General features: G+C 46.5%; 1 protein-coding gene across 1 annotated transcript in view; it reads right to left on the reverse strand.

Annotated features, from left to right (window-relative positions):
• col27a1a (collagen, type XXVII, alpha 1a) overlaps positions 1 to 23894 on the reverse strand; it is a 282454-nt gene that overhangs the window by 32581 nt on the left and 225979 nt on the right. The window contains exons 44-46 of the mRNA XM_036977752.1: positions 16582 to 16635; positions 4730 to 4783; positions 4398 to 4451 (exon numbers count right to left, since the gene is read on the reverse strand). Of these exons, the coding sequence (XP_036833647.1) occupies positions 4398 to 4451; positions 4730 to 4783; positions 16582 to 16635 (162 nt within the window). The remainder of the gene's footprint in view (positions 1 to 4397; positions 4452 to 4729; positions 4784 to 16581; positions 16636 to 23894) is intronic.

Genomic DNA, 23894 nt, shown 5'->3' on the forward strand with positions numbered 1-23894 from the left:
GAAAAATGACTTGTGTCATGCACAAAGTAGATGTCCTAACAGACTTGCCAAAACTATAGTTTGTTAATTAACAAGAAATTTGTGGAGTGGTTGAAAAATGAGTTTTAATGACTCTAACCTAAGTGTATGTAAACTTCCGACTTCAACTGTATATCTAAAATCTATGAATGAAAAATCTGAGAACAGTAAAAATAAACATAACAACATAAAAGGTATTCATTTCTGATGAAAAAACACAAATTGTGGACATAGTGTTTAGGAATGAAATCCCTCAATTATGGGCAAATGGGAAAATGCGGCGTGAAGGTGGACAGGTAAGCTACCGTATTTAGCTGACTTTGCTTTATTTAGAGTTGATTATCAAGAAAATCTGTAACCAAAATGGAATGTTATGGCACAGCCGAATATAAGACTAAGGGCTAGATTCAATCAGATTCGCGCTAGCTAACACGCGCTAGCCGGAACTGCATTATAGCTGTCAAAACAACATCTCGGCATTACACCTAAAGCGGAGATTGCCATTTGCTAGTCACATTAGTAGAAATACCGTGCAGCCTTGTCTGCAAGTTTGAACACTGGAATGTGAGATGTACAGTGGCTTGCTAAAGTATTCACCCCCCTTGGCATTTTTCTTATTTTGTTGCCTTTTGGGGGATTTGTATCATTTAATTTACACAACATGCCTACCACTTTGAAGATGCAAAATATTTTTATTATGAAACAAACAAGAAATAAGACAAAAAAACTGAAAACTTGAGCGTGCATGACTACAAAACTATGCACCCCCCAAAGTCAATACTTTGTAGCGCCACCTTTTGCAGCAATTACAGCTGCAAGTCTCTAGGGGTATGTCTCTATAAGCTTGGCACATCTAGCCACTGGGATTTTTGCCCATTCTTCAAGGCTAAACTGCTCCAGCTCCTTCAAGTTGGATGGGTTCCGCTGGTGTACAGCAATCTTTAAGTCAAACCACAGATTCTCAATTGGATTGAGGGCTTTGACTAGGCCATTCCAAGACATTTAAATGTTCCCCTTAAACCACTGGAGTGTTGCTTTAGCAGTAAGTCACTGTCCTGCTGGAAGGTGAACCTCCGTCCCAGTCTCAAATCTCTGAAAGACTGAAACAGGTTTCCTTCAAGAATTTCCTTGTATTTAGCCCCATCCATCATTCCTTCAATTCTGACCAGTTTCTAAGTCCCTGCCGATGAAAAACATCCCAACAGCATAATGCTGCCACCACCATGCTTCACTGTGGGGAGGGGGTTCTCGGGGTGATGAGAGGTGTTGAGTTTGCGCCAGACATAGTGTTTTCCTTGATGGCCAAAAAGCTACATTTTAGTCTCTTCTGACCAGAGTACCTTCTTCCATATGTTTGGGGAGTCTCCCACATCCCTTTTAGCGAACACCAAACGTGTTGCTTATTTTTTTCTTTAAGCAATGGCTTTTTTTCTGGCCACTCTTCCGTAAAGCCCAGCTCTGTGGAGTGTACAGCTTAAAGTGGTCCTATGGACAGATACTCCAATCTCCGCTGTGGAGCCTTGCAGCTCCTTCAGGGTTATCTTTGGCCTCTTTTTTGCCTCTGATTAATGCACTCCTTGCATGGTCCGTGAGGTTTGGTGGGCGAACCTCTCTTGGCAGGTTTGTGGTGGTGCCATATTCTTCTTTTTTAATAATGGATTTTTTATAACACAACCCTGATCTGTACTTCTCCACAACTTTGTCCCTGACCTGCTTGGAGACCTCTTTGGTCTTCATAGTGCCGCTTGCTTAGTGGTGCCCCTTGCTTAGTAGTGTTGCAGACTCTGGGGCCTTTCAGAACCGGTGTAACCGGGGGGTACGGTCAAGTTCTGACCTTAGTTCTTTTGTTATGTCTTTGTTTTATGGTCAGGGCGTGAGTTGGGTGGGTAGTCTATGTTTGTTTTTCTATGTTGTGGTTTTGTTTTTGGCCTGGTATGGTTCTCAATCAGAGGCAGGTGTCGTTTGTTGTCTCTGATTGAGAATCATACTTAGGTAGCCTTTTCCCACCTGTGTGGTGTGGGTGATTGTTTTCTGTTTTGTGTCTTCACCAGTTTTGTTTCGTGTCATTCTCTTTATTATTTTTGTTTTAGTGTTCTGCGCATTGGTCCTCCGATCCTTCATCCTCCTCAGATGAAGAGGACGGCGAACGTTACAATACTTTTGCAAGGCACTGTAATCTACAACTCAATAGGGGCTGATAGAAATCAAAATGTTTTTGTTTAATGATTTTATATTTGATTATCATTATTTCTATATACAGTGAGGGAAAAAAGTATTTGATCCCCTGCTGATTTTGTACATTTGTCCACTGACAAAGAAATGATCAGTCTATAATTTTAATGGTAGGTTTATTTGAACAGTGAGAGACAGAATAACAACAAAAAAATCCAGAAAAACGCATGTCAAAAATGCTATAAATTCATTTGCATTTTACTGAGGGAAATAAGTATTTGACCCCCTCTCAATCAGAAAGATTTCTGGCTCCCAGGTGTCTTTTATACAGGTAACGAGCTGAAATTAGGAGCACACTCTTAAAGGGAGTTTGTTACCTGTATTGTTACCTGTATAAAAGACACCTGTCCACAGAAGCAATCAATCAATCAGAAATGGAAGAACCACAAAAGAACTGTCAACCTCCCTCGGCCTGGGGTTCCATGCAAGATCTCACCTCGTGGAGTTGCAATGATTATAAGAACGGTGAGGAATCAGCCCAGAACTACACGGGAGGATCTTGTCAATGATCTCAAGGCAGCTGGAACCATAGTCACCAAGAAAACAATTGGTAACACACTACGCCGTGAAGGACTGAAATCCTGCAGCGCCCGCAAGGTCCCCCTGCTCAAGAAAGCACATATACATGCCCGTCTGAAGTTTGCCAATGAACATCTGAATGATTCAGAGGACAACTGGGTGAAAGTGCTGTGGTCAGATGAGACCAAAATGGAGCTCTTCGGCATCAACTCAACTCGTCGTGTTTTGAGGTGGAGGAATGCTGCCTATGACCCCAAGAACACCATCCCCACCGTCAAACATGGAGGTGGAAACATTATGCTTTAGGGGTGTTTTTCTGCTAAGGGGACAGGACAACTTCACCGCATCAAAGGGACGATGGACGGGGCCATGTACCGTCAAATCTTGGGTGAGAACCTCCTTCCCTCAGCTAGGGCATTGAAAATGGGTCGTGGATTTGTATTCCAGGATGACAATGACCCAAAACACACGGCCAAGGCAACAAAGGAGTGGCTCAAGAAGAAGCACATTAAGGTCCTGGAGTGGCCTAGCCAGTCTCCAGACCTTAATCCCAGAGAAAATATGTGGAGGGAGCTGAAGATTCGAGTTGCCTAACGTCAGCCTCGAAACCTTAATGACTTGGAGAAGATCTGTAAAGAGGAGTGGGACAGAATTCCTCCTGAGATGTGCGCAAACCTGGTGGCCAACTTCAAGAAATGTCTGACCTCTGTGATTGCCAAAAAGGGTTTTGCCACCAAGTACTAAGTCATGTTTTGCAGAGGGGTCAAATACTTATTTCCCTCATTTTTGACATGGGTTTTTCTGGATTTTTTTGTTGTTATTCTGTCTCTCACTGTTTAAATAAATCTACCATTAAAATTATAGACTGATAATTTCTTTGTCAATGGGCAAACGTACAAAATCAGCAGGGGATCAAATACTTTTTTCCCTCACTGTACCTTACACTTTCTTGTTCTGAACTTCTAATTTGAGTGGGATCGGTGTGGCTTAATGGAAATGGCCACAAGTGCTGCCACTCACCAATTTCACAGCTCCAACGCAGTTACACCTCTGACATATCGCCTAAATTAAAATCTGCTATGTAGGTGTCAGTTATCACGGGTTAACGCTGAACTGATTGAATCTACAGTAAGCCTTTGTAGGTTCCAAGTCTTTCAAAATGTATTTTATATTAGGCCTATGTCAAAGTAGGCTAAATAGTGACGGTATGGTGAATTAATGTTTTATAATAATATGCTTATGTGTAAAGATTGTGGCTTATATTGCTTGATCCATTATGATTTATATCTTCTGAAACCTGCTCATGAGTTGGTTTAGGTTTTTAAAAAGCTGATGCTGCATTAAGTGACATCTGACAAAGAGTGCAATTTAAATCAAGATGAGATGCACATCCAAATCTGATTTGAACGTTAGCAAACTATGGCAGTTCTATCTATGCTGTTTTTGTACCACTCAAGTTTTGAAGATCAGCCATGAAAACCTTTAGAAAATATGAGGTCATGTCCAAGCATTTCCCCAAAATCCAGCATGCTGTGATATATGAAGACTGAAATGTAGACTAAACAAAACGCTGATAACATAATCAGTCGTGGACTAGAGACAGGACCAGAGAGAAATCTACTCCTTACCAGCGATCCTCTGCTTCCAGATTCTCCTCTCTGACCTAGTTTGCCTTTCTGACCCTAAACAGACAATGAAATAGAGCGAAAGAGAGAGTGAGAGAGAAAAACAGAAAAAAACACTAAATTCACATAGAAATGGCAAAAGGCCCTGTCAAAATGGCATGAGAATGGCTAATGCTCATGTATGAGTTGTGTATAGTTAGGCATCAGGGTCATAAGTGGATAAATGTGCACTATCTGTACAGTTCAGTAACATGTTCACAGACACGCCCAAACACCAAGACTATGCAATGTTTAGGTGGTGCAACAAATATGATGATAATGTTTAACATCCTTACTTGATCTCCTTTGGATCCTTTGGGTCCGTGTTGTGCATGAGGTCCTGGATGTCCCTAGATGTCAGATCAGTGAACATCAGATAAAGGATAGGCAGACTTGATGAACAGCAACAAGTATACCATTATTAAGAGGACCAATGAATATAGTATATTTATAGTTCTAACGCTAACACAAGTAAATGACCTCGACTAAACCTGTACTCCTAAACATTGCCTCGCTACCGGTACCCATTCATTATTATTATTCTATTGTGTTACTTTTTATACTTTAGTGTATTTTGTCAATATTTTCTAAACCGCGTTGTTGGTTATGTCACGAACCTCGCCGAGGATGGTGCCTCTTCCTGTTCGGGCGGTGCTCGGCGGTCGTCGTCGCCGGCCTATTAGCTGCCATCGATTCCCTTTCCGTTTGTTTTGGGTTATTGGTTAATTGGGTACACCTGTTTTGTATTAGGATTTGTTTGTAGGGTATTTAGGGGCACTAGGCCCGCTGGGTATTTGTGCGGGCTTGTTTTTGTTACTCTGTGTTTTGATGGTGTGATTTTTTCCTGTATTTATTCTCCGGACTGTTTAGTCCTGTTGTTTTTGACTGGCAACTTATTTTACGCCGTGTGTATTGGCGTGACTGTTTTTATTGCGCTGGGGAATAAATGTGAAGATACGACTGAACCCTGCTCTCTGCGCCTGATTCCAACCACCACACCTAGTAGATCGTAACAGAAGCCCGCACCTTCGAAATGGAGTCAGCAGGAGCAGCGACCACTCCTCTCCCCACTATGGAGGAGCGCGTTCATCACCACACAGCTGTCCTCCATCGGATTGGTACCGCGATGGACCAGATGATGGAGAGGATGGAACGATGGGAGAGGAGTGGTCTCCCGACGTCTACCCCAGCTCCCCCACTGCCGACACCACCTACGTCGTCCTCTGGGTCCGGCGCACTACGTCTCTCCCCCCCCGAGGGAGTACGATGGAGCGGCTGCTGGGTGCCGGGGATTTTTGCTCCAGCTGGAGCTCTACCTGGCTACTGTGCGTCCGGCTCCCTCGGGTGAGGAGAGTGTGAGCCTCCTCGTCTCCTGTTTAACGGGCAGGGCCCTGGATTGGGCTAACGCAGTCTGGAACAGTCCAGACTCGGCTCGGGACAACTACCTGGAGTTCACCCGCCGTTTCCGAGCAGTGTTCGATCATCCACCAGAGGGTAAAGCGGCGGGTGAGCGACTGTTCCACCTCAGACAGGAGACGAGGAGCGCGCAGGACTTCGCGTTGGAGTTTAGGACCCTAGCTGCTGGTGCTGGGTGGAATGACAGGGCCCTGATGGACCATTACCGGTGTAGTCTCCGGGAGGACGTCCGCCGGGAGCTGGCTTGCAGGGACACAACTCTCTCCCTGGATGAACTAATAGACATGTCTATTCGATTGGACAACCTGCTAGCTGCCCGCGGGCGTTCAGAAGGGGTCCTGTTAATTCCACCTTCCAGCTCTCCCACTCCCACTCCGATGGAGTTGGGAGGAGCTGCATCTAGGGGGATCAGAGGGGGCTCCTCCTGCTCCTATTGTGGACGGAGAGGACACACTTCGGACCGGTGTTGGAGGAGTCCTTCTGGGAGTCGAGATGGTCGGCAGAACGCTCCTCGGCCACCCCAGGTGAGTAAGCACCAAACTCACCCAGAGCTCCCTGTTGGTCACATGTTTTTGTTAATTTTTTTCCCTGCATTTTTCCCCTCTCTTCAGCATAAGGCGCTAGTCGATTCAGGCGCAGCTGTGAGTTTTATGGATCGTGGACTCGCCCGTAAATTGGGTATTCCGTTAGTGCAGATAGACCCACCTGTCCCCGTGCACTCCTTAGATAGCCGACCGCTAGGGTCAGGGCTGGTCAGGGAGGCCACGATTCCGCTGGACATGGTAACGCAGGGGAATCATAGGGAGAGGATCAGTTTCTACCTTATTGATTCACCTGGGTTTCCGGTGGTGTTGGGGGTTCCCTGGCTGGCTATTCACAATCCCCTTATTTCCTGGAAACAGGGGGCTCTTAAGGGGTGGTCAGACGAGTGTTCAGAGAGGTGTATAGGAGTTTCCATCGGTGCCACGACGGTGGAGAGTCCAGACCAGGTTTCCACCGTGCGCATTCCCCCAGAATATGCCGATTTGGCTATCGCTTTTAGTAAGAAGAAGGCGACCAAATTACCACCCCATCGACGGTGGGATTGCGTGATAAACCTCCTGGAGAACGCTGCACTTCCCCGGAGTCATGTGTACCCACTGTCACAGGAGGAGACGCTGGCTATGGAAACATATGTCACGGAAGCTCTGAGACAGAGGTACATTCGGCCCTCCATGTCACCCGTCTCCTCGAGTTTTTTTTTTGTGAGGAAAAAGGAGGGAGGTCTGCGTCCGTGCATTGATTATCGAGGTCTCAATTCGATCACAGTGGGTTTTAGTTATCCGCTACCTCTCATCGCTACGGCGGTGGAATCATTCCACGGAGCGCGTTTCTTCAGAAAACTGGACCTCAGGAGCGCGTATAATCTGGTGCGTATTCGGGGAGGAGACGAGTGGAAAACAGCGTTTAGTACCACATCAGGCCACTATGAGTACCTCGTCATGCCGTATGGGTTGAAAAATGCTCCAGCCGTCTTTCAATCCTTTGTAGATGAGATTCTCAGGGACTTGCACGGGCAGGGTGTGGTAGTCTATATTGATGACATCTTGATTTATTCTGCCACACGCGCCGCGCATGTTTCCCTGGTGCGCAAGGTTCTTGGGCGACTGCTGGAGCATGACCTATACGTCAAGGCTGAGAAATGTGTGTTCTCCAAACCAGCCGTTTCCTTCTTGGGTTATCGCATTTCCAGCTCGGGGATGATGATGGAGTGTGACCGCGTTAACGCCGTGCGTAATTGGCCGACTTCGACCACGGTAAAGGAGGTGCAGCGGTTTTTAGGGTTTGCCAATTACTACCGGAGGTTTATCCGGGGTTTTGGCCAAGTAGCGGCGCCCATTACCTCACTGCTGAAGGGGGGGCCGGTGCGTTTGCGGTGGTCAGCAGAGGCTGATGGAGCCTTCAACCAGTTGAAGGCACTGTTCACTGGGGCTCCCGTGTTGGCGCATCCGGACCCTTCGTTAGCATTCATAGTGGAGGTGGATGCGTCCGAGGCTGGGGTTGGAGCCGTGCTGTCTCAGCGCTCGGGCACGCCACCGAAGCTCCGTCCCTGCGCTTTCTTTTCGAAGAAGCTGGGTCCGGCAGAGCGGAACTATGATGTGGGTGGACCGGGAGTTACTAGCTATGGTAAAGGCCCTGAAGGTGTGGAGACACTGGCTAGAGGGGGCTAAACACCCTTTTCTCATCTGGACTGATCACCGTAATCTGGAGTATATTCGAGCAGCGAGGAGACTGAATCCGCGTCAGGCTAGGTGGGCCATGTTCTTTACACGTTTTAGATTTACGATCTCTTACAGACCAGGTTCCCTCAACACTAAGGCCGACGCGCTGTCCCGTCTCTATGACACCGAGGACCGGTCTATCGAACCCACTCCCATCCTCCCAGCTTCTCGGCTGGTGGCCCCAGTGGTATGGGAGGTGGACGCGGACATCGAGCGGGCGTTGAGGGTTGAACCTGCGCCTGCACAGTGTCCGACTGGTAGAAGTTACGTACCGCTTGGTGTCCGTGATAAGTTGATTCGGTGGGCTCACACACTACCGTCTGCGGGTCATCCGGGGATCGATAGGACAGTGCGGGGTCTTAGAGGGAAATACTGGTGGCCCACTTTAGCTAGGGATGTGAGGCTCTATGTATCTTCCTGTTCGGTATGCGCCCAGAGTAAGGCTCCTAGGCACCTTCCTAGAGGGAAGTTACAGCCCCTCCCGGTTCCACAACGGCCATGGTCCCATCTCTCGGTAGATTTCCTTACTGATCTTCCCCCATCTCAGGGGAACACTACCGTTTTGGTCGTTGTGGATCGGTTCTCTAAGTCCTGCCGTCTCCTCCCATTGCCTGGTCTCCCTACGGCCCTACAGACTGCAGAGGCTCTTTTTACCCACGTCTTCCGGCACTATGGGGTCCCAGAGGATATCGTCTCCGATCGGGGTCCCCAGTTCACATCTCGGGTTTGGAAGGCGTTTATGGAGCGTCTGGGGATCTCGGTCAGCCTTACCTCTGGTTATCACCCCGAAAGTAATGGGCAGGTGGAGAGAGTAAACCAGGAAGTGGGCAGGTTTCTGAGGTCGTATTGCCAGGACCGGCCAGGAGAATGGGCGAGGTACGTCCCGTGGGCAGAGTTAGCCCAGAATTCTCTTCGGCATTCGTCCACAAAGATGTCGCCATTCGAATGTGTACTGGGCTACCAGCCGGTCCTGGCTCCATGGCATCAGAGTCAGACCGAGGCTCCTGCGGTGGAGGAGTGGGTACAGCGCTCTAGAGAGACCTGGCGGGCAGTCCAGGATTCTCTCAGGCAGGCCAGTGAACGGCAGAAGAGAGACGCTGACCGCCACCGCAGTGAGGCCCCGGTGTTCGCACCAGGGGACAGGGTCTGGCTCTCGACCCGAAACCTGCCCCTCCGCCTGCCCTGCCGGAAGCTGGGGCCGCAGTGTGTTGGGCCATTTAAAGTCCTGAGGAGGATAAACGAGGTGTGTTATAGATTGCAACTTCCCTCTTATTATCGTATTAACCCCTCGTTTCATGTGTCTCTCCTCAGGCCGGTGGTAGCTGGTCCCCTACAAGACTGTGAGGTACCGGAGGTCCCTCCACCCCCTCTGGACATCGAGGGGTCCCCGGCGTACACAGTACGAGCTATTCTGGACTCGAGACGCCGGGTGAGGGGCCTGCAGTACCTCGTGGACTGGGAGGGGTACGGTCCGGAGGAGAGGTGCTGGGTACCGGGGAGGGACATTTTAGATCCTTCCCTCTTGAGGGATTTCCATCGCCTCCACCCGGATCGCCCTGCGCCTCGTCCTCCGGGTCGTCCTCGAGGCCGGGGTCGGCGCGCTGCAGGGGCCGCGCGTCAGGGGGGGGGGGGTACTGTCACGAACCTCGCCGAGGATGGTGCCTCTTCCTGTTCGGGCGGTGCTCGGCGGTCGTCGTCGCCGGCCTATTAGCTGCCATCGATTCCCTTTCCGTTTGTTTTGGGTTATTGGTTAATTGGGTACACCTGTTTTGTATTAGGATTTGTTTGTAGGGTATTTAGGGGCACTAGGCCCGCTGGGTATTTGTGCGGGCTTGTTTTTGTTACTCTGTGTTTTGATGGTATGATTTTTTCCTGTATTTATTCTCCGGACTGTTTAGTCCTGTTGTTTTTGACTGGCAACTTATTTTACGCCCTGTGTGTTGGCGTGACTGTTTTTGTTGCGCTGGGGAATAAATGTGAAGATACGACTGAACCCTGCTCTCTGCGCCTGATTCCAACCACCACACCTAGTAGATCGTAACAGGTTAAGGTGCATGTGACAAATAAAATTGTATTTCATTTTATTTGAATCAATAACAGTTTCAAAGACCTTTTATTTATATAGAATCTATTTTGACCTTCCTGGTTTGGAAATTTGACCATTTGGAAATAGGAACAGAGTGAACAATAAATTGAAGGTGTCTAGCAAGACATTTGGAGAACAACAGTCAAATCAAATCAAATTTTATTTGTCACATACTGTACACATATTTATCCAATGTTATTGCGGGTGTAGCGAAATACTCGTGTTCCTAGCTCCAACAATGCAGTAGTATCTAACAGTTCAGAACAATACACACAATTCTCAAAGTAGAATAATGGAATTAAAAAATATATAAATATTAGGATGAGCAACTTTGGAATGGCATTAACTAAAATACAGTAGAATACAGTATATACATATGAAATGAGTAAAGCAGTATGTTTAAAGTGACTAGTGTTCCATTATTCATGTGACCAGTGATTCCATGTCTATGTACATAGGGCAGCACTCTCTAACATGCAGGTTTGAGGAACCGGGTGGTAGCCAGCTGGCTAGTGATGGCTATTTAAGTCTGATGATCTTGAGATAGAAGCTGTTTTTCTGTCTCTCGGTCCCAGCTTTGATGCACCTGTACTGATCTCGCTTTCTGTTTTGGATGATAGCAGGATGAACAGGTCGTGGCTTGGGTCCTTGATGATCTTTTTGGCCTTCCCTTGACATCGGGTGCTGTAAGTGTCCTGGAGGGCAGGCAGTGTGCCCCCGGTGATGCGTTGGGCAGATCGGACCACCCTCTGAGGAGCCCTGCGGTTGAGGGCGTACCAGGCTGTGAAATAGCCAGACAGAATGCTTTCAATTGTGCATCTGTAAAAGACGGTCTTAGGGGCCAAGCCAAGTTTCTTCGGCCTCCTGAGTTTGAAGAGGTGCTGTTGCGCGTTCTTCACAACACTGTCTGTAAGGGTGGACCATTTCAGATTTTCCATTTTCACCTTCTCCACTGCGGTCCCATTGATGTGGATAGGGGGGTGCTCCCCCTGCTGTCTCCTGAAGTCCACGATCAGCTCATTAGTTTTGTTGACATTGAGGGAGAGGTTGTTTTCCTGGCACAACTCCGCCAGGGCTCTTACCTCCTACCTGTAAGCTGCGTCATCAGTGCTGGTAATCAGGCCTACTACTGTTGTGCTGTCTGTAACCTTGATGACTGAGTTGGAGATGTGCATGGCCACACAGTTATGGGTGAACAGGGCGTACAAGAGGGGGCTGAGCATGCAGCCTTGGGGGGCCCCCGTGTAGGATGCGGCTAGGAATGCCGTCTGGGCTGGCAGCCTTGCGAGGGCTAACGCGTTTAAATGTCTTACTCACGTCGGCCACGGAGAATGAGAGCCCACAGTCCTTGGGAGCGGGCTGCATCGGTGGCACTATGTTATCCTCAAAGCGGGCGAAGGTGTTTAGCTTGTCTGGGAGTAAGATGCCGGTGTCCGCGACGTGGCTGATATTTCCGTGATTGTCTGTAGCCCCTGCCACATACATCTCGTGTCTGAGCTGTTGAATTGCGAGTCCACTTTGTCTCTGTACTGACGTTTTGCCTGTTTGTTTGCCTGATGGAGGGAATAACTACAATGTTTGTATTCAACCATTTTCCCAGGCACTTTGATTGGTTAAATACGGTGGTTCATGCTTTCAGTTTTGTGCGAATGCTGCCATCTATCCATGTTTTATGGTTTGGGTAGGTTTTAATAGTCACAGTAGGAACAACCTCACCTATACACTTCCTGATGTACTCAGTCACTGTGTCCATCGTCATTGTTATTCTCACAGGTAACCCAGAACAGATCCCAGTCCACATGATCAAATCAAACTTGAAGCATGGATTCCGATTGGTCAGACCAGCGTTGAACATACCTTAGCACGGGTAATTCCTGTTTGAGTTTCTGCCTATATGAAGGGAGGAGCAGGATGGAGTCGTGATCTGATTTGCCAACGGGAGGGCGGGGAGGGCGGGGAGGGCCTTGTAGCCATCCCAGAAGGGGGAGTGACAATGGTCGAGAGTTTTTGATGCGCGAGTAGTACAGGCAATGTGTTGATAGAACTTTGATAGTGTTTTCCTCAAATCTGCTTTGTTAAAATCCCCAACTACAATAAATGCGGCCTCAGGATACGTGGTTTCCAGTTTGCATAAAGTCCAGTGTAGTTCCTAGAGGGCCATAGTGGTATCGGCTTGAGTGGAAATGTACATAGCTGTGACAATAACCGAAGAGAATTATCTTGGGCTGTAATACGGTCTACATTTGGTTGTGAGGTATTCTAAGTCGGGTGAGCAAAAGGACTTGAGTTCCTGTACGTTATCACATCACACCATGAGTAGTTAATCATGAAACATACAATACCCCTTTCTTCTTCCCGGAAAGTTCTTTATTCCTTTCTGCGCGATGTTCTGAGAACTCAACTGGCTGTATGGACGGAGAGAGCCATGATTTTGTGAAACAGAGTATGTAACAGTCCCTGATGTCGATCTAGAAGTAGATCCTCGCCCTGAGCTCATCTACTTTAATGTCCAGGGACAGAACATTAGCAAGTAATATAGTCGGAAGTGGTGGATGGTGTGCATTCCTCCTGAGTCGGACTAGAAGTCCACTCCGATTATGTCTTCTCCGCTGGCTGCGAGGAGCAGCCTCTGGGATGAGTTAAATTGCCCTGGGGGCCTCTTGGCTGCAGTGATCATGGGCCTCTTGGCTGCATCTCTGATCAGTCTTCTCCTTGTATGAGCTGAAAGTTTAGAGGGACGGCCAGGTCTTGGTAGATTTGCAGTGGTCTGATACTCCTTCCATTTCAATATTATCGCTTGCACAGTGCTCCTTGGGATGTTTAAAGCTTGGGAAATATTTTTGTATCCAAATCCGGCTTTAAACTTCTTCACAGCAGTATCTCGGACCTGCCTGGTGTGTTCCTTGTTCTTCATGATGCTCTCTGCGCTTTTAACGGACCTCTGAGACTATCACAGTGCAGGTGCATTTATACGGAGACTTGATTACACACAGGTGGATTGTATTTATCATCATTAGTTATTTAGGTCAACATTGGATCATTCAGAGATCCTCACTGAACTTCTGGAGAGAGTTTGCTGCACTGAAAGTAAAGGGGCTGAATAATTTTGCACGCCCAATTTTTCAGTTTTTGATTTGTTAAAAAAGTTTGAAATATCCAATAAATGTCGTTCCACTTCATGATTGTGTCCCACTTGTTGTTGATTCTTCACAAAAAAAATACAGTTTTATATCTTTATGTTTGAAGCCTGAAATGTGGCAAAAGGTCGCAAAGTTCAAGGGGGCCGAATACTTTCGCAAGGCACTGTAAACTAAATGACAAAAGAATATAATAATACATCTTAGCATTAGGAAATTACAGGAATGCACAATTTATAGTCCAATATTTACAAGTGTATTGGGGAAGAGTCTGGTAGCAGCGGTTAAGCATGAATGTATACAGTTGAATTTGGAAGTTTACATACACCTCAGTTTAGAGAATGATTTACTTCAACTTTTATTTCTTTCATCACATTCCCAGTGGGTCAGAAGTTTACATACACCCAATTAGTATTTGGTAGCATTGCCTTTAAATTGTTTAACTTGGATCAAATTTTCAGGTAGCCTTCCACAAGCTTCCGACAATAAGTTGGGTGAGTTTTGGCTAGGTCCTCCAGACAGAGCTGGTGTAACGAAGGCAGGTTTGTAAGCCTCCTTGCTCGCACACACTTTTTCAGTTTTGCCCACAAATTTTCTATGGGATTGAGAACAAGGCTTTGTGATGGCCACTCCAATACCTTGACTTTGTTGTCCTTCAGCCATTTTGCCACAACTTTGGAAGTATGCTTGGGGTCATTGTCCATTTGGAAGACCCATGTCAATTTAGAAGACCCAAGACTGATGTCTTGAGATGTTGCTTCAATATATCTACATCATTTTCCTCCCTCATGATGCCATCTATTTTGTGAAGTGCACCAGACCCTCCTGCAGCAAAGCATCCCGACAACATGATGCTGCCACCCCCGTGCTTCACGGTTGGGATGGTGTTCTTCGGCTTGCATGCCACCACCTTTTTCCTCCAAACATAACGATGGTCATTATGGCAAAACAGTTCTATTTTTGTTTCTTCAGACAAGAGGACATTTCTCGAAAAAGTATGATCTTGTCGCCATGTGCAGTTGCAAACCGTAGTCTGGCTTTTTTTATGGCGGTTTTGGAGCAGTGGCTTCTTCCTTGCTGAGCGGCCTTTCAGGTTATGTCGATATAGGACTCGCTTTACTGTGGATATAGATACCTTTGTACCTGTTTCCTCCAGCATCTTCACAAGGTCCTATGTTGTTGTTCTATGATTGATTTGCACTTTTCACAGCAAAGTCCATTAATCTCCAGGAAACAGAACGCATCTCCTTCCTGAGAGGTATGATGGCTGGTGGTCTCATGGTGTTTATACTTGCATGCAATTGTTTGTACAGGTGAACATGGTGCCTTCAGGGGTTTGGAAATTGCTCCCAAGGATGAACCAGACTTGTGGAGGTCTACAATTTTTTTTGCTGAGGTCTTGGGTGATTTCTTTAGATTTTCCTGTGATGTCAAGCATAGAGGCACTGCGTTTGAAGGTAGGCCTTATAATACATCCACAGGTACACCTCCAATTGACTCAAATTATATCATTTAGCCTATCATAAGCTTATAAAGCCATGACATCATTTTCTGGAATTTTCCAAGCTGTATAAAAGGCACAGTCAACTTAGTGTATGTGAACTTCTGACCCACTGGAATTGTGATACAGTGAATTCTAAGTGAAATAATCTGTCAGTAAACAATTATTGGAAAAATTACTTTTGTCCTAACCGACTTGCCAAAACTATAGTTTGTTAACAAGAAATGTGTGGAGTGGTCGAAAAAGTGTTTGTAAACTTCGCACTTCAACTGTATGTGTGTGTGTATGCTTGTGTGAGTGTGTGCTAAGGTGCGGAGAATCAGAGCAGGTGGTCAGTCCAGTTCAAGTGTTCAGCAGTTGGAAGTCTTGGAAATAGAAATAGTCTCTGAACCTGTTGGTATCAGACCTCATGCTCCGACTCCGTCTGCCTGATGGTAAAGGAGAGAACAGCTTGTTGATGGGGTGTTTGGGGTCCTTGATGATGCTGCCTGCCTTCCTCAGGACCTGTTTCAAGTATATGCACTGGATGGGTGGGAGCACGGTCCCGGTGACGTTCACCACCCGCTGGAGGACTTTGCAGTCATGAACGGAGCAATTCCCGGACGGATGCAACCATTCAGGACGCTCTCGATGGTGTAGTGGTAGTATTTGGAGAGGACCTGGGGCGGCATGGGAAATTTCTTCAGCCACCTTATGAAGTAGAGACGCTGTTGTGCCCTCTTGACAAGAGTGGTGGTGATGTTGGTCTCCTTAAAGCAGGTGGGGACTACAGCCTGGGAAATGGACAGGTTGAGAGATGTCAGAGAAGACTTCACTCTGGGGACGCGGCCAGGGATGCCATCTGGGCCGGCGGTTTTGTAAGTATTCACTCTTTTGAGAGTTTTCCTCACATATGACTCGTAGAGCGAAAGCACCCGGTCATCCGGAGCAGCGAGACTGCCTTGAAGCAATCATAGAATGTGTTAAGCTTGTCTGGGAGGGAAGCGTCAGTGGGCACTGCACAGCTGGATTTGCCTTTTTAGTCTGTAATAGTCTGTAGTCAGTTGTCGAACATCAATTCAAGTTTGAATCTCTATAGTCTTTTTGCGTCCCCAATGGATTATGCGTTGTGCCCCACCAAGTCATCAGGGTTCGTTCTGCTGCAGTACGAGCTCTCAGCATTGTACGGTTATCTCCGTTCATTCAGGGGTTTTGTTTGGGGTATGTCCGGATTGTTCTTGTGGGTCATCATCAACACATTTCCTAATGAAGCCTGTGACTGACGATGTACAGTATATTTGTCAATGTTGATTAATGAGTCCTGGGTGGATGAATCTATTGAATATTCCAATCAATCTTCTCAAAGCAATCGCGCAGCATAGAGTCTGCCTCGTAAATCCAGCGCCTCACTATTCTCTGTGTTGGTGGCTCTATGGTGTGTTGGTCCAAGCACATTTGGGCTCGGGGGTAGGTTGATTTTTTTTTTTTTGTACAACTGAGAAATATTTTTTTGGTGCCTGCGCAGTCACAATGTAAAAATCTATAAAACCGTTTGTTTTTAAGAATATAGGTTTTTATGGTGTATTCATGCTGTATATTCTATACTCCTTGTTGCACAATGCATTTCTGTACAGTACAGTTATGACTGATTTGGCTCATTAATGCCAATGATTTGCAGGCATGCTTGGGTGCACAATCCCTTGTTTGCAATGTAAAATGTAAATACATATTGATGTGTAAATCATAGCTTCAACAGATCCACACTCACAGGTTGTCCAGGGGCTCCAGGTTTGCCTCTCCCTCCGTCCACACCTTGTTGCCCCTTAGGAACAGTAAAACATTGTCAGCTATATTAAAACATATGCAACAGGACAGTAATACAAAAAGACATGCATGAGGAGAGTACTGTATAGTTGGTATGCCTGTAATGTGGTGCAACCGGTTGCACTATAGTATTACTTCACCATACTGTTCTAAAAACTGCTGGGAGACCACAGAGCCTCTAGCAGCACCCAACCAGTAAGGCACATGACAAGCAAAGGCAGAACAAACTAGCCGAGTGCTAAATAGCTCAGACAGATACAATTATTTGCTATCATCAATGTTAATGCCATGTTTAGTAAATAAAGCTGGGATAGACATTCAGAATCACTTCATTTTAACACAGCATAAAATCACAAGATAAAACTGTAGATAAAAACAACACCCCCACTTCTTAGATTTAAAAAATATTTTAACCAGCTAGTTTTAAACTATACCTGATCTGATATCAATAACTGAAGACGTATTATTTGGGGGCGGATTGCAACTCAGTCAAACTTCAAAGGTAGCATTAAGCACACTTCATCAGAGGTGTCATACCAGGGGAGCGTGGCCATTGGGGCATTAATGTGCTCATGGGTCGGACATGGGTCGGACATGATTGTGTTCAAGTGCTTTTTAAGTGTGACCTTTTCTTCAAACAATAACATGTAAGTTGATTTCCCTTTGTTAGACTAAGTAAGAGAGTAGCAGATGGGTTCTGTAAACCTTTTTTATTTCACCTTTATTTAACCCGGTAGGCCAGTTGAGAACAAGTTCTCATGTACAACTGCGACCCGGCCAAGATAAAGCAAAGCAGTGCGACACAAACAACACAGAGTTAGGAAAAAAATCTATATAGAGTGTGTGCAAATGAGGTAAAATTAGAGAGGTAAGCAAATAGGCCATATAGGCGAAATAATTACAATTTAGCAATTAAACACTGGAGTGATAGATGTGCAGAAGATCAATGTGCAAGTAGAGATACTGGGGTGAAAAGGAGCAAAACAAATGTTAAATAACAATATGGGGATGAGGTAGTTGGATGGGCTATTTACAGATGGGCTATGTACAGATGCAGTGATCTGTGACCTGCACTGAAAGCTGATGCTTAAAGTTAGTGAGGGAGATATGAGTCTCCAGCTTCAGTGATTTTGGCAGCAGAGAACTGGAAGGAAAGGCGGACAAAGGAGGAATAGGCTTTGGGGGTAACCATTGAAATATACCTGCTTGAGCGTGTGCTACGGGTGGGTGCTGCTATGGTGGCCAGTGAGCTAAGGTGGGGCTTTACCTAGCAAAGACTTATAGATGACCTGGAGCCAGTGGGTTTGGCGATGAATATGAAGTGAGGGCCAGCCAACGAGAGCATACAGGTCACAGTGGTGGGTAATATATGGGGCGTTGGTGACAAAACAGATGGCACTGGGATAGACTGCATCCAATTTGCTGAGTAGAGTGTTGGAGGCTAAACGAACTTCCGGCGCCGACAGAGATGGTCGCCTCGCTTTGCGTTCCTAGGAAACTATGCAGTTTTTTGTTTTTTTACGTGTTATTTCTTACATTAGTACCCCAGGTCATCTTAGGTTTCATTACATACAGTCGAGAAGAACTACTGAATATAAGATCAGCGTCAACTCACCATCAGTACGACCAAGAATATGTTTTTCGCAACGCGGATCCTGTGTTCTGCCATACAAACAGGACAACGGAGCGGATCCCATGCAGCGACCCAAAAAAACGACTCCGAAAAAGAGGGAAACGAGGCGGTCTTCTGGTCAGACTCCGGAGACGGGCACACCGGGTACCACTCCCTAGCATTCTTCTTGCCAATGTCCAGTCTCTTGACAACAAGGTTGATGAAATCCGAGCAAGGGTAGCATTCCAGAGGGACATCAGAGACTGTAACGTTCTTTGCTTCACGGAAACGTGGCTCACTGCAGAGACGCTATCCGAGGCGGTGCAGCCAACGGGTTTCTCCACGCATCGCGCAGACAGAAACAAACATCTTTCTGGTAAGAAGAGGGGCGGGGGCGTATGCCTTATGGCTAACGTGACATGGTGTGATGAAAGAAACATACAGGAACTCAAATCCTTCTGTTCACCTGATTTAGAATTCCTCACAATCAAATGTAGACCGCATTATCTACCAAGATAATTCTCTTCGATTATAATCACAGCCGTATATATCCCCCCCAAGCAGACACATCGATGGCTCTGAATGAACTTTATTTGACTCTTTGCAAACTGGAAACCATTTATCCGGAGGCTGCATTCATTGTAGCTGGGGATTTTAACAAAGCTAATCTGAAAACAAGACTCCCTAAATTTTATCAGCATATCGATTGCGCAACCAGGGGTGGAAAGACCTTGGATCATTGTTACTCTAACTTCCGCGACGCATATAAGGCCCTGCCCCGCCCCCCTTTCGGAAAAGCTGACCACGACTCCATTTTGTTGATCCCTGCCTACAGACAGAAACTAAAACAAGAGGCTCCCACGCTGAGGTCTGTCCAACGCTGGTCCGACCAAGCTGACTCCACACTCCAAGACTGCTTCCATCACGTGGACTGGGACATGTTTCGTATTGCGTCAGACAACAACATTGACGAATACGCTGATTCGGTGTGCGAGTTCATTAGAACATGCGTTGAAGATGTCGTTCCCATAGCAACGATTAAAACATTCCCTAACCAGAAACCGTGGATTGATGACAGCATTCGCGTGAAACTGAAAGCGCGAACCACTGCTTTTAATCAGGGCAAGGTGTCTGGTAACATGACCGAATACAAACAGTGCAGCTATTCCCTCCGCAAGGCTATCAAACAAGCTAAGCGTCAGTACAGAGACAAAGTAGAATCTCAATTCAACGGCTCAGACACAAGAGGCATGTGGCAGGGTCTACAGTCAATCACGGACTACAGGAAGAAATCCAGCCCAGTCACGGACCAGGATGTCCTGCTCCCAGGCAGACTAAATAACTTTTTTGCCCGCTTTGAGGACAATACAGTGCCACTAACACGGCCTGCAACGAAAACATGCGGTCTCTCCTTCACTGCAGCCGAGGTGAGTAAGACATTTAAACGTGTTAACCCTCGCAAGGCTGCAGGCCCAGAAGGCATCCCCAGCATGCGCAGACCAGCTGGCCGGTGTGTTTACGGACATATTCAATCAATCCCTATACCAGTCTGCTGTTCCCACATGCTTCAAGAGGGCCACCATTGTTCCTGTTCCCAAGAAAGCTAAGGTAACTGAGCTAAACGACTACCGCCCCGTAGCACTCACTTCCGTCATCATGAAGTGCTTTGAGAGACTAGTCAAGGACCATATCACCTCCACCCTACCTGACACCCTACCACTCCAATTTGCTTACCGCCCAAATAGGTCCACAGACGATGCAATCTCAACCACACTGCACACTGCCCTAACCCATCTGGACAAGAGGAATACCTATGTGAGAATGCTGTTCATCGACTACAGCTCGGCATTCAACACCAGAGTACCCTCCAAGCTCGTCATCAAGCTCGAGACCCTGGGTCTCGACCCCGCCCTGTGCAACTGGGTACTGGACTTCCTGACGGGCCGCCCCCAGGTGGTGAGGGTAGGCAACAACACCTCCTCCCCGCTGATCCTCAACACTGGGGCCCCACAAGGGTGCGTTCTGAGCCCTCTCCTGTACTCCCTGTTCACCCACGACTGCGTGGCCACGCACGCCTCCAACTCAATCATCAAGTTTGCGGACGACACAACAGTGGTAGGCTTGATTACCAACAACGACGAGACGGCCTACAGGGAGGAGGTGAGGGCCCTCGGAGTGTGGTGTCAGGAAAATAACCTCACACTCAACGTCAACAAAACTAAGGAGATGATTGTGGACTTCAGGAAACAGCAGAGGGAACACCCCCCTATCCACATCGATGGAACAGTAGTGGAGAGGGTAGCAAGTTTTAAGTTCCTCGGCATACACATCACAGACAAACTGAATTGGTCCACTCACACAGACAGCATTGTGAAGAAGGCGCAGCAGCGCCTCTTCAACCTCAGGAGGCTGAAGAAATTCGGCTTGTCACCAAAAGCACTCACAAACTTCTACAGATGCACAATCGAGAGCATCCTGTTGGGCTGTATCACCGCCTGGTACGGCAACTGCTCCGCCCTCAACCGTAAGGCTCTCCAGAGGGTAGTGAGATCTGCACAACGCATCACCGGGGGCAAACTACCTGCCCTCCAGGACACCTACACCACCCGATGTCACAGGAAGGCCATAAAGATCATCAAGGACATCAACCACCCGAGCCACTGCCTGTTCACCCCGCTATCATCCAGAAGGCGAGGTCAGTACAGGTGCATCAAAGCTGGGACCGAGAGACTGAAAAACAGCTTCTATCTCAAGGCCATCAGACTGTTAAACAGCCACCACTAACATTGAGTGGCTGCTGCCAACACACTGACACTGACTCAACTCCAGCCACTTTAATAATGGGAATTGTGAAATGGGATATGTAAATATATCACTAGCCACTTTAAACAATGCTACCTTATATAATGTTACTTACCCTACATTATTCATCTCATATGCATACGTATATACTGTACTCTATATCAGCGACTGTATTCTTATGTAATACATGTATCACTAGCCACTTTAACTATGCCACTTTGTTTACATACTCATCTCATATGTATATACTGTACTCGATACCATCTACTGTATCTTGCCTATGCTGCTCTGTACCATCACTCATTCATATATCCTTATGTACATATTCTTTATCCCCTTACACTGTGTACGAGACAGTAGTTTTGGAATTGTTAGTTAGATTACTTGTTATTACTGCATTGTCGGAACTAGAAGCACAAGCATTTCGCTACACTCGCATTAACATCTGCTAACCATGTGTATGTGACAAATAAAATTTGATTTGATTTGATTTGATTTCATAAATGACATCGCCGAAGTCGACGATCGGTAGGATAGTCAGTTTTACGAGGGTATATTTGGTAGCATGAGTAAAGGATGCTTTGTTGTGAAATAGGATGCCGATTCTATATTTAATTTTGGATTGGAGATAGTTAATGTGAGTCTGGAAGGAGAGTTACAGTCTAACCAGACACCTAGGTATTTGTAATTGTCCACATATTCTAAGTCAGAACCGTCCAGAGTGGTAATGCTGGATGGGCGGGCAGGTGCGGGCAGCGATCGGTTGAAGAGCATGCATTTAGTTTTACAGGCATTTAAGAGCAGTTGGAGGTCACGGAAGGAGAGTTGTATGGCATTGAAGCTCGTCTGGAGGTTAGTTAACAGTGTCCAAAGAAGTGCCAGAAGTAGACAGAATGGTGTCATCTGCGTAGAGGTGGATCAGAGAAACACCAGCAGCAAGAGCGACATCATTCATGTATACAGAGAAAAGAGTCGGCCCGAGAAAAGAACCCTGTGCCATCACCATAGAGACTGCCAGAGGTCCGGACAACAGGCCCTCCGATTTGACACACTGAACTCTGTCTGAAAAGTAGTTGATGAACCAGGCGAGGCAGTAATTTGAGAAACCAAGGCTGTTGAGTCTGCCGATAAGAATGTGGTGATTGACATAGTCGAAAGCCTTGGTGAATACGGCTGCACTGTACTGTCTTTTATTGATGGCGGTTATGATATCGTTTAGAACCTTGAGGTACACCCATGACCAGCTAGGAAACCAGATTGCATAGTGGAGAAGGTACGGTGGGATTCGAAATGGTCTGTGATCTGTTTGTTAACCTGACTTTCGAAGACCTTAGAAAGGCAGGGTAGGATAGATATATGTCTGTAACCGTTTGTGTCAGAGTGTCTCCCCCTTTGAAGAGGGGGATGACCGCGGCAGCTTTCCAATCTTTTTTTGGATCTCAGACGATACTTAAGAGGTTGAACAGGCTAGTAATTGGGGTTGCAACAATTGCGGTGGATCATTTTAGAAAGAGAGGGTCCAGATTGTCTAGCCCAGCTGATTTGTAAGGGTCCAGATTTTGCAGCTCTTTCAGAACATCAGCTATCTGGATTTGGGTGAAGGAGAAATGGGGGAGGTTTGGGCAAGTTGCTGTGGGGGGTGCAAGGCTGTTGACCGGGGTAGGAGTAGCCAGGTGGAAAGCATGGCCAGCTGTAGAAAAATATTTACTGAAATTCTCGTGGTGACGAGAATTATCGGTGGTGACAGTGTTTTCTAGCCTCAGTGCAGTGGGCAGCTGGGAGGAGGTGCTCTTATTCTCCATGGACTTTACGTTGTCCCAGAACTTTTTGGAGTTTGTGCTACAGGATGCAAATTTCTGTTAAGAAAGCAAAGGCTAGCTTTTTCAAACTGCCTGTGTATATTGTAAACTTTGATTTACAGCCAGTCTCAAAAAATCCCACACTCCTGAATTGTGCTAATTACAAAAGGTTTAAGAACAAATTCACACATCTACTTCGGGTTTCCAAAATGTTTTCCAAATTCCAAGAATCCTCAAACAATATAAAGTCAACTTGGAAAATCATCAATCAACTACTGAATAATTTAAGGTTGGAAATAAGTTCTATAGTTATCCTGATGTTATCTCATGTGAATGTAATAACTTTTTTGTGAATGCGGGTTCCACTCTGTCAAAGAAAATCTGAATCCTCTGACGCTCATCGGATGTGGCAGGGCTTGCACACTATCACATGGATTACAAAGGGAAACCCACCTGCGAGCTGCCCAGGCACAAGAACATATCAGATGAGCTAAATACCTTCTATGCTCGCTTTGAGGCAAGCACTACAGTGAACCATGCATGAGAGCACTTGCTGTTCCGGACGACTGTGTGATCATGCTCTCCGTAGCCGATGTAAGAACTTTAAACAGGTTAATATTGATAAGGCCGTAGGGCCAGACGGATTACCAAGACGTGTACTCAGAGCATGCTCTGACCAGTTGGTAAGTATATTCACTGATATTTTCAACCTCTTCCTGACTCAATCTGTAATCCCCACGTTTCAAGCAGACCTCCATAGTCCCTATGCCCAAGTACGCTAAGGTAACCTGTCGAAATTACTGTAGCACTCACATCTGTAGCCATGAAATTCTTTGAAAGGCTGGTCATGGCTCACATCAACACCATACCAGACAACCTTGACCGACTGCAATTCACGTACCGCCCCAAAAGATCCACAGATGACACAATCTCTATTGCAGTCTATGTTTTCGAAAATCTAATCAAACACTTCATGTGAGCTCATGTTGCGCAACATTTCAGTAGTCTATGCAATTGCGGGAGATAACAGATAAAAAGAGGAGG

Source organism: Oncorhynchus mykiss, chromosome 5 (assembly GCF_013265735.2).
Source record: "Oncorhynchus mykiss isolate Arlee chromosome 5, USDA_OmykA_1.1, whole genome shotgun sequence".
In the NCBI taxonomy this organism is placed as follows: Eukaryota; Metazoa; Chordata; class Actinopteri; order Salmoniformes; family Salmonidae; genus Oncorhynchus; species Oncorhynchus mykiss.